The 12,089-nt window shown below is 41.1% G+C and overlaps 1 protein-coding gene across 1 annotated transcript; it reads right to left on the bottom strand.

Annotated features, from left to right (window-relative positions):
- Window positions 1–5,974: 5,974 nt before the first annotated feature.
- LOC146036870 (cis-aconitate decarboxylase-like) lies at window positions 5,975–11,623 on the bottom strand. Its single transcript, XM_083160725.1, has 6 exons — window positions 11,603–11,623; window positions 10,296–10,350; window positions 9,479–9,666; window positions 8,389–8,493; window positions 8,097–8,302; window positions 5,975–6,896 (listed from the first exon to the last, which is right to left on the bottom strand). The coding sequence occupies exons 1-6, from the start codon at window positions 11,621–11,623 to the stop codon at window positions 5,975–5,977; spliced, it is 1,497 nt and encodes a 498-aa protein (XP_083016851.1).
- Between the last annotated feature and the right edge of the window lie 466 nt (window positions 11,624–12,089).

Raw genomic sequence — 12,089 nt, 5'->3', positions numbered from 1 at the left:
CAGCCGGGAGCAGCGCGTCTTGAAGTGAAGATCCCGGGGTTGACGCCAGAGGACAGGTGAGTAGGTTTTCCTTCCCCAGGTACCCCTTTGGATTACTATGGATCCAGGACCCCGGACTCTTCAGCCCTGGAGCCCCGGACCCGGACAAGCCCCGGAACCAAGCCACCGGACCCTGGGACCTACCTACGGGATCAAGATAGGTAAGTATCAGTGTGTTTGTGTAATGTATGTATTAAACTTTTATTTTTCTAAAGTGTCAGTGTGTATTTATTAATTTTATTTAACTATTTTTTTTACTGTGGAACTACAAGACCCAGCGGGCCCTTTAATGCCCCGCAGGCTGGGACTTGTGGTTCTCCAAGTCCCAGCTTGCGGGGAAGGCTTGCTGGGACTCATAGTTCCATAGGAAAAAACAATAGTTTTTTTCATCTATTTTTTTACACAAAGATCAGCTCGATGCCCACCGCCCAGGGGCATCGAGGACAGCACCAGGCTTCAGCCTGGAGCGGGGGACCCGTTAATTGGGGGGGTCCCCACTCCCCCAGGACCCCTGGCCAGGCTGAACGGTCAGAGGGCTGAATGCTTTGGCCGGGGGGACTTGTATAAAAAGTCTCCCCCCGGCTGTGGCATTACCCTGCTTGCTGGTTTGGCCTGGGGCTGGTTCTTAAAATACGGGGGACCCCTGGTCATTTTGTCCCCCGTATTTTTGGGAACCAGCCCCAGACCTGGAGCCTGGGGCTGGTTTTAAACAATCAGCGAAGCCCTATTTGTCGGGTTTCCTGATTTTTTAATACCAGCCCCGGCTCTTTCAGCCTGGTGCTGGTTACGGCTGTGGGGGGGACCCCACGCCGATTTTTTTTTAATAGGTAAAAGGGTGATAGCTATAATTATGCCCTAACCCAGCCCATTATGATAATTTTGGTCATATGTGACGTGTCAATAGCCCAAATCGAGACAGTGTGTACGGTGGTACAATCTTTTTCTTGCGACTGTTTGGACGGGAGTACATCAGACGTCGCAAGTAAAATTGTACAGGTGTGTACGCGCGTGTCGGCTGTTGTTTGTGGACGGTCCGACAGGAGTACGGTCGGCCGAACGGTTGCCAGAAATAGGGATTGTATAGATGTGTACCCAGCTTTAGAGGTAAATTTACTAAGCCTTCTAAAAGAGGTGATGCTGCCCAAAGCAACCAATCAGATTCATCCTATCATTTTCGAGGATACAGTAAAGAAATCGTACACAGAATCTGTGTGGTTGCTATGGGCAACATTACTTATTTTTATTTTTAGAAGATTTAGTAAATTAACCCCTTAGATGGGTGCATATTGACCAATACAATTGTGGTGCAGACTTAACTTTATACAGTCTGTTTGCTGTTAGATGTAGCTGGATATTCCTACCTAGGGACAGATTGGTATTTAAAAGCAGCCTGGGAAATTTCTCAAAGCAGCCCTAATGGGGGGGTGGAATCTCTTAAGCAGGCGTGGTCAGCCAAGAGGGGTAAATATACTCCCGCCTCATATATCCCATTTTCTTCCCTCTCCCACTGGGTTGGGCTTCGGTAAATATTTAGGCAGTGGCTGGGTGTGTACAGTTAGGTGTATTGTAAAGGAAAGTGGGGGGAAGGGGTTTTGGAGGGAAAGAAACCGCACAGGTATGTTGAAGGTAATAGGTGAAAATATGGTACCTGTGAGACACTGACTAAACCCTTGTATGGGGTGTATGTGTCCCAAGTATACTGGACTAAGGTATGTCACTGGTACTTGTATTCAGGACAGTCAGTGGTGCACCCCAGAATTAGGTAACAATATTAAGTGTATCCAAGGAAGGAGAGAGAAAAAAAGGAAACTCTTGGTGGGGGCACCCTGGTATCACAGGTATTGAATTTGATGACAGTATTAAAATGTAACTTTTATTGGGTATATCCTAAAAGGTAAGTATATATTTTACTCACTTGGTCAATAATAAAAATTTGCTGCAAAAATATATATAGTAAATTTAAAGGCTATTATTGCCTAACAGGCTATTCCGGGATATAAGTATAGAGTGACCCTCTATCCTCAAATGCCAACCAATAATGGGTATTTTGTGAAGAGGATTAAATCATGGGGTCTTTTTGCATAAAATATCACGTATTCCCAGGGGACAGAAAACAGTAACATGCAGCCGTACCTTTCATGCATATAAATGTATAGTAGCCAGTAGTCAGAGCGGGGCATGCGATTGTGTACAATAGTATGGTCAAAAAAAGAGAGGACAAATCCACTGGAGACTTCCAGTGGTTACCTTAAACCTGCGCCGGTTTGTGTATAACAAACCGCGCTGGACTCGGCTGCTGTTCTCGCCGTTTGGAGCTGTGCTGTTTCCTGCGTCTGTCCCTGCCTGAGAAATGCCGGACACCCGTGTGCACCAGGTGTATCGGCTCCCGACGTAAGTTTTGCAGCGCTTGTTCACATACTATTTTTTTGTTTTTTTGACCATACCATTGTACACAATCGCATGCCCCGCTCTGACTGCTGGCTACTATACATTTATATGCATGAAAGGTACGGCTGCATGTTACTGTTTTCTGTCCTCTGGGAATACGTGGTATTTTATGCAAAAAAGACCCCATGATTTATTCCTCCTCACAAAATACCCATTACTGGATGTGTGCAGTTAGGGTTAGGCTGGGTTTTTACGGTGAGGCAGTGGCTGGGTTGTACAGTTAGGGTTAAGCTGGGTGTGTATGGTTAGGCAGTGGCTGGGTGTGTACAGTTAGGGTTAGGCTGGGTGTGTATGGTTAGGCAGTGGCTGAGTGTGTACAGTTAGGGTTAGGCTGGGTGTGTATGGTTAGGCAGTGGCTGGGTGTGTACAGTTAGGGTTAGTCTGGGTTTGTATGGTTTTGCTGAGGCTGGGTGTGTACAGTTAGGGTTAGGCTGGGTGTGTATGGTTAGGCAGTGGCTTTGTGTGAACAGTTAGGGTTAGACTGGGTTTGTACGATTTTGCTGAGGCTCTGTGTGTACAGTTAGGGTTAGGCTGGGTTTGGCAGTAGCTGGGTGTGTACAGTTAGGGTTAGGCTGGGTTTGTACAGTTAGGCAGTGGCTTGGTGTGTACAGTTAGGGTAAGGCTGGGTTTTTACAGTTAGGCAGTGGCTGGGTATGTACAGTTAGGGTTAGACTGGGTGTGTATGGTTAGGCAGTGGCTGGGTGTGTACAGTTAGGGTTAGGCTGGGTGTGTATGGTTAGGCTGAGGCTGGGTGTGTACAGTTAGGGTTAGGCTGGGTTTGTACAGTTTTGCTGAGGCTGGGTGTGTATAGTTAGGGTTAGGCTGGGTGTGTATGGTTAGGCAGTGGCTGGGTGTGTACAGTTAGGGTTAGGCTGGGTGTGTATGGTTAGGCAGTGGCTGGGTGTGTATAGTTAGGGTTAGGCTGGGTGTGTATGGTTAGGCAGTGGCTGGGTGTGTACAGTTAGGGTTAGGCTGGGTGTGTATGGTTAGGCAGTGCCTGGGTGTGTACAGTTAGGGTTAGGCTGGGTTTGTACGGTTTTGCTGAGGCTGGGTGTGTACAGTTAGGGTTAGGATGGGTTTGTACGGTTAGGCAGTGGCTGGTTGTGTACAGTTCGGGTTAGGCTGGGTGTGTATGGTTTGGCTGAGGATGTGTGTGTACAGTTTCAGTTAGTCAGCAGCTGTGTGTGTATGGTCACAGTTAGGCTGGGAGTGTAGGTATACAGTACTGTATGTTTAGGCTAGGTGTGTAGGGTAATAGGCTGATGCTGGGTTTGTACAGTTATGGTTAGACTACATGTGGGGTGTTTGGCTATGGTTAAGATGTGGCTGGGTTTGTGCATGTATACAGTTAGGCTGTGGCTGGGTGTATATGGATAGGGGTATGCTGCAGTTGGGTGTGTGTATGGATACATGTAGGCTATGGCTAGGTGTGTATGGATAGGGACAGTTAGGCAGTGCCTGGGTGCATAGTTATATGAACCGTTATAAACTGTACCCAAGTAAATGAAAATGGATTTCTATCAGAAGTTCTGTGAGTCAATTTAATGAAAAAATGGATACATGATCAATGTTATTTTCAGACACAATTTAATGTACGAAACATGCAAAGTATTTATTTTATAGTACATGCAGTCAGCAATTTATATTGTACTGTATAACATATTTACACAATTGCACATTTGCATATTGATGTCATTGCTTCCTAGTGAACTAATAAACAAAAATATTTTTAAATATACATATTTGCACAAGCAATTCCATAGTGTACATTTTTATCTTATAGATAATATGTTCCGACACACACACACACACACACACACACATATATATATATATATATATATATATATATATATATATATATATATAGCAGTTTTGTTTGAAGCAGGCACTCACCATAGACCATAGGTAGTAGTTGAGACAAGGTTTATTTCATAAATGTGGTCGACGTTTCGGTCCTCGCAGGGACCTTTGTCAAGACAGGAACATGTCACATCAAAGACCAGGAACACCAGGCAGTGTCAACACTGCTACCTATGGTCTATGGTGAGTGCCTGCTTCAAACAAAACTGCTATATTTGGGACATTGTTAAAGCGGAGCACCACAAAGTTGTCCGCAAGAAATGGATGGAGTGCGGTTCCTCAATTCTACTATATATATATATATATATATATATATATATATATACACAAAATCTCCAATATTGCGCTTCTATAAAAGAGTGGTGGCTATTAAACACTTAGGGCCTTATTCAAGTTCACTCTTTCTGACAAAAGCCTTCTTAGATGGACAAAACCATTTGCACTGCAAGGGGCAGATGTAAAATGTGCAGAGAGAATTAGATTTGGGTGAGTGATTTTGTTTCTGTGCAGGGTAAATACTGACTGCTTTATTTTTACACTGCAATATAGATCTCACTTTGCAGTAAAACCCCACCCAAATCTAATTCTCTCTGCACAAGTAACATCTGCCCCACCTGCACTGCACATGGTTTTGTCCATCTAAGAAGGATTTTGTCAGAAAGAGTGAACTAGAATAACCCCCTTAGTTCCCTACCAGCAGGAACTCACAATTTTTCAAATACCCACAAAAGTGTCTTTCAGCGCCCTATGTACAGTATGTGATGTCCATAAAAGATATATCAATTAAAATATGAAATAATGATACGCTTGTAGCTCCTTGTTTTCTGGAACAGTTTTCTGCGTATTTTGAAATATTTTGATCAATACCCTTTGATCAGGTTATGCAGACATCATACAAGTCAAATACTTCAAAAGCATAGGTTAGTGCCCCACGCTTATATATGAAACAGTAGGACCTAGTAGTATGACTTAATGCTCAATATTTATTTATATATGAAGTGGTCTGCCACATATGCACAGGAATGTCGCTGTACCTTTTACTACTATGACAATACTAGTAAGCCCGCTTGAAGCAAATGCTTTGAAAGCTAGTCTGCTACCTTGTGATTACTTCTGTGTTTGTGCATGTTTCAGAGAGAAAGAGATGCATCATTGGCAGTGTTTCAGAGACACACAAACGGACACTAGACATATATATATATATATATATATATATATATATATATATATATATATATACTGGTAGACATTTACCATCAAATGTAGACCCCCAATCTCATTAATATGCCAAGAAGATGTGGCATCTGTGGACCTAGTAATACGTTGCCTAGCTCTAAGTTGCTATAACCTCACCAGACACATTGGTCTGCTATAAATCAGAGATGTGGGGGTGATGATGCCAGCCTTCAAAGATGTAGCAAAGCAACAAAGATGCAATTTCATTATATAACTATTTTTAGTTTTTGACAGGTGTGTTACACATTGTAGCTATTTTAACAGTTTAATGTGTCATAAATCCAACAAGAAAAGTAAATATAAATACTAATACATTAATTAATAAATACCATCCTAAAGTCCGGCTTTAGAATTGCTGTAAACAGAGAAAGAGTAAATCTTATATGAGTTACTGAAGTAGCAATGGCAGTAGGGAGCTGTCTCTGACATTCTCTAGATTGTCTACTATCTGTATTACACCTTGCACCTGGTCTTCCTGCAGGACATGTCTGGCATTGGAGGAGAATTTCTTCAGCAGTGATTCTCTGCTCAGCGGTTTTCTCCAATGTCCATAAAAAGTGTCACATTTCGCGGTCACCAGATCCCCATTTCTTAGCAGCAGAGCCACCTCTGCATACATCTTGTCAAAGTTGGCTTCATTATCTTGAGGATGTTCCACCACCACTTTGCTCAGGAGATTCTGGAGTTCTTTACGAAACATGGTGTCTTCATGGAAGGAACGGACATTCACTTCCCCATCCAGGAGTGCGGTGCAGGCATTGAACTGGAAAGAGTGGCGGGCCTGGTGCTCTGAGTCTGGATAGGGCCTGTTAATGTATTTGGATACTGGGACTCTAAGAACTATAGACTGAATAGCGGATGGGTCAAATGAGCCATATTGTTGGACAAATCTATTCCTAACTGAGACGGCAGCATCAGCGATCCAGTGCATTCCTAGATGTGCAGGAAAGGACTTGAATGCAATGTCTTGCTTCTCAAGGAGAAATTCATACTGATTACCTGGTGGAGATAATGGCTTAGGCTGGTAATCGCCATAAAATGCACTAAACCCAGCGCAGCCGGGCACATCATCCAGTATGAGAGTATTGGCCTCCATTCCCTTAGCAGCCAGGATAGCAGCTTCCAGACCTAACCTTGTGGCATTGCCAATATGCAGGGGCTTGGCCAGGGTGGCAGCATTTGCCATAGGAGCACCAGCGAGTGAGGCTGCTATCGCCAGGGCATGAGTGCATTGATCTTTGTCCAATGAGAGAAGTTTTGCTGATGCTGCTGCACTTCCCATGGTGCCAACCACGGATGGTGGATGAAATCTGTATTGAGGAAATATACGTTATTAATTTGTATGACAATAACATGTACACATTATCTGGTATAATAATAACAACATTTACTGGTAAAATAAAATCATTTACAGTATTTGTTAATAAGATGATCATGCCGTATAGTTCCATGTCCAGCTAAAATATAATTTTCTTTAGCACAATGCCTGTTTTTCCCATTATTGGTTATATAAAAAACCCTCCCTCCCGGCAGCCTAATCCTAACCTTCCCTCAGGTAGCCTAACCCCATACCTCCCAACATGTGAAGGACAGGTAGTCGGATCCTGTGCGAGGCCATGCCCCCATTTTAGTCGATGTGGGGGCATGGCCAGCTCTGTGAGACCCTGGCCATGCCCCCAGCCACTCTGTATCCGGGAATAGATGCTGTGTGCAATAGGGAATAGATGCATTTGCACAGTTTCTATTCACCGCAGAGCAGTGCAGAGCACACGGGACCGTCCCAAAAAAACAGGGCATTCCAGCGTAAATCGGGACATTTATGAGGTATGTTACCCTAGGTACCCTATTCCTCCAACCTCCTGGCCTAAAGCTAACCCTCCCACATACGTATGTTCGGGATGGCAACAGTCAGGATTCCAGCACCGATATTATGACTGCTGGCAACCCATCCACCGGGATGATAAAGTTAGGCGCTTAGAAGGGGAGACTAGGTGTATGATGTGGGGCAGGGATTTAGATTCAGGTGACATGGTATGGGGGTTAGGGTAGGAACTACCGGGAAGTGTTAAGCTGGGCACACACCGCGCCCTCCGTTATAGTTAACTATATTGGTGGTGCCAAAGGAGAATGATATAGTGCCAACACACTATCGGTCAAGGATGTCACCCACCCCATGTTCTGCACATGCATTTTCTGATGACATTGAGCATGCGTCATTAACGACATTGGGGGTAAGCCCTTATTGTGCTTATCGTTAATGATGTATCACCCACTGTGTTCCCATCTATAGGCTGCAGGAGGGAGGCTTAGGATAAAATGTGGGGAGGGAGGGTTGGAGGACAGTTAAGTAGAGTTGCAAGAACCCTGGTAATGTCAGTGTTTGTATGCCGATTGTTCGCATCCCCCACTTCGTTCATCCGGATGTATACACATGTACACACACAAACACAGACACACAAACATAAGTCATTTGTTGAATATTTCATCAACAAATGGGACTAACTACTCACTTTTTGGGAATGCTCTTTGCTTCGCTGGAGAAACCCATAAGTCTTCCTTGTATTTCAATCCCCACATTGAAAGCTGTCAGCAGTTCCTCACCACTGATCTTTCTGCCTTGTGCAAGTATCTGTGACAGTGCCAGGATGGCAGGAAGCACGGCACCAGAAGGGTGTGTGGCAGGGTGCCACGTGTCATCAAAGTCCATGGAGTGAGCCTAAGGTGAATGTGAGACGATTAGATTCACTTTGCAGCTTTAGAATCATTACGGTATTACTCTTATTTATAGTAAAGGCTACTTACAGCTACTCCATTGGCATACGCAGCCAGGGTTGGGGAGAGCTTTAAACCTTTTTGCCCATAGACAGAACAAAGGGCAGAATTTCCAGATGTTGAAAAATACAGGTCCTGAAACAAGAAAACAATATGATGTTAATCTTTAAAACATTTGTTAAAAGCTTGTATAAGAAGAATAGATCCGGGTCTTATGGTCCACAAACTTGCCGACCTTAGTGTTTCTGAATTATTGTATAACTATAATTTTAGGCAGCGTTCTCCTACATTTTGGGGTATGGTGACCTTGCATAAGGATCGCACCAACGTAACAGTTATACGCTCACTGACTGATATTTCACATATATATATTCTATTATACTAAATAATATACTATATTGTATTTATCTCTCACCACAATGGAATCCAGTAACGGTGTTGTTGTTTTATAATAGCATTTGCAGATTGTCCATATGAACGGATGACATTGTATCTTAGGGAGCTCTCCCTTCTGACTGTACGAATATTCTTAGGATATTTTCACTGTGACTTAGGGCCTTATTCTAGTTCAGTCTTTCTGACAAAATGCTTCTTAGATGGACAAAACCATGTGCACTGCAGGGGGGCAGATGTTACTTGTGCAGAGAGAATTATATTTGGGTGGGGTTTTATTTCAAAGTGAGATCTATATTGCAGAGTAAAAATAAAGCAGTCAGTATTTACCCTGCACAGAAACAAAATATCTCAGTCAAATCTAATTCTCTCTGCACATTTTACATCTGCCCCCCTGCAGTGCACATGGTTTTGTCCATCTAAGAAGGAATTTGTCAGAAAGACTGAACCAAAATAACCCCGTTAGTGACACGTAGGTGATCACCAGTTATAGAATTTATTTCTCAATTTGATTAATCTTTCTAATTTTCTCCCTACCCTCTCATATAAGGGTTAATAATTGTGTACAATATTAAATTTACATATCTATTTGATCCATTACTTATTACATTATACTTTCATACAGTATTCAGATTAGAGTTTTTATCTTTCAGTCCATAGTTCTGTAACCATATCCTCATAACTCAAATGATGACATACACTATCACAGATCATCCCCATGTATTACCTGGCAGTATTTCACCACGATATTGAAGACATGAGTTGTGCTGCCGACCAGTCCGACCCCAATGCTGTCCAGGATCATGCGCTTGCTTCTGTGCCGCACAATAGCAGACAGGTGATCCGGACGGATCTCATGGATGAATGAGGCAAAAGTGTTGGTGACGGATTCATCTAACTGGTTTCCCACAGCCACTGATAAGAGACACAGCACATTAACATTTCTTCTAACTTTCCTGATTTACATTTCTTTTTTCAATTAAAATGGGACCATTTTTTAATCTTATGAAACTTTCAAAATAGTATTTACCCTGTTTTATTAAATACTAGAACTTTTTACTTATTATACACTAGGGCAGTGGTTCCCAAACTGTGTGCCTAGGCACCCTGGGGTGCCTCAGGACACTTGCAGGGGTGCCTTGGGTTGGTGGACCAAGATCAATTCATATGATTTATGGCCAATGTACCAGGCAAAACCAGTCCTTGTGGCTGCCAATCATAATATATATGGACAAACAGAAGCAAATCCTGTCCCTCACCAGATAACTGTGACATATAAACACAATGCACTTAATTTAATATTTTTTTTCTGAATTTCTTGATAAGAAATATTTGGCCTAGGGGTGCCTTGAAAATATTTTGATGCTCTAGGGTGCCGTGATTCCAAAAACTTTGGGAACCACTGCACTAGGGTAACAGCTCACAGGTTAATGTCTCATTGGCACCATAACTATGTTACAAATATTGTATTGATAACATGATTGCATTCACCAATTTAATTTCAAAATAATAATGATAATGAAGTGGATAGTGAAGATATTTACCTTTCTCTGTCAACTTGTGAATTTGCCTTGATAGTTGATGAAGGCTCTTTGTGTTCTAAGAATGATAAAAAAAATATTGAATATATATTCGTTATATATTGTAGCATACATTTTAATGCCATGTGATGGTAACATCTGTAGTTTAAATACTATGTGAATATAATATACTTTAATGTACTCTATGTGCTGTGAAATCCACAGAGAGCTCTATTTTATCAATGCACTCTTATCCTGGTCACTGTAACCATGTCCTATGACACTTTATTATGTTGTGCTGCTTGTTACATCCAACAATGAACATTTACGCAATTAGTTCTAATTGTACAATTAGTACTCATTAGGCAAAATGCTGTAGTTAGTAGCATAATGAATCATATGAATAATAATATAGATATAGGTAATAGGTAATAATATAGCTATTATAACTAAGTTGACGTTTTTTTCCATGTTATTTATATAGATATTTGAAGCTTTGTACAGTATCTTTACATTAGGTATTACACATCTCCTTGGCAACATTATAAACTATAATAGATTGTGTGTAATTATCTTATATATTTTTACTGTTTTTTTTATGGAGAGTATTTATCAGAGATTGTAAAGAGATAAAATTGTTACATATAAAGTACTAACCAATTAGACCTTAACTGTCATTTTTTAAACACGTCTCATAACATGTAAGGCAGAAGGCATATTTTTTCTCTCACCAAGCTTCAGTAATTACCCCCTTAAAATAGCATTTTCTCTTATTTTATTTATGTTATATACAAGGAATCCCTATGACAAATGCTTTTCTACTTTCAATGCCTTCCTATGTTCAGTGGTTCCAGTGACATAACTGTTCCTAGCCTTGTGTACAGCACTTGCTACAGCTTACGCACCCACAATCACCTTTATGCAAGTTTATGCATTGTTCAAACTTAACTAACCAATGCTAAGCTGCAGTTGTTACACCAGTGATGGCCCACAGCCTACTGTAATTGGTAACAGAATACTGTATATGGCATTGGGTCATATTGGGAAGTTTGGTATACATGTAAATATTTTATATAAGCAAATGTAATATTTTTATATGACACATACTATAGATACAATAATAAACCATAGAATATAAATACAATAATATTAACATACAAAATAATAGTGACATTACAATTATCTTCAAGTTGGTTAGTAGTGTAGGTCTATTTACAAAAGGTTTTTAGTATATTTGATCAAATTGAAATATGGAATAATGTATCTTATATTGTATAATATTTTTCCAAAAATGCGTAAAATATCTACATTTACATTGAAAGAGTACTTACTTTAGCAGCTGTAGAAAGCATCTTGAATTAAGGTTTGTTTTATAATGTGAACTGCTTCTTCTGATGGCTAATTCTATGTTGGTTGAGGGGATGTCTACAGTATGTGCACATCCAAATCTATGTATCCTTATATCATGGTGCTGTGTGTGGGCGTTACACAAACAGATTACACCTGGGAAACAGGTTCAGCTATAGTGCTGGGAACTGTTCCAGGAAGTACTGTAAAGAGAAGAAACTTCCCAGGATGCCACTATTAACAAGTCATCACTAGGGGTCTAATACCTAAGGCATTTTATTAGCAATTAGTTTCTATGTCATATAAAGTGATGATATGATACTGTAACAATGTTGATCTATCTTTATGTTTTTTATCTTCCTAGTCAGAACTGAAAGGTTAATAATAACAAAACCTTTTCACTGTATAAATCAAATTCAAAACATAGAAAAGTAAACTGTTAAGGTGCCCACACACTAGAAAGATCTGCGA

Source organism: Crinia signifera, chromosome 9 (genome assembly GCF_055691185.1).
Source record: "Crinia signifera chromosome 9, ASM5569118v1, whole genome shotgun sequence".
Lineage (NCBI taxonomy): Eukaryota > Metazoa > Chordata > Amphibia > Anura > Myobatrachidae > Crinia > Crinia signifera.
The sequence above is the reverse complement of the archived record's forward strand: the minus strand, read 5'-3'. Positions and strand labels throughout refer to the sequence as shown.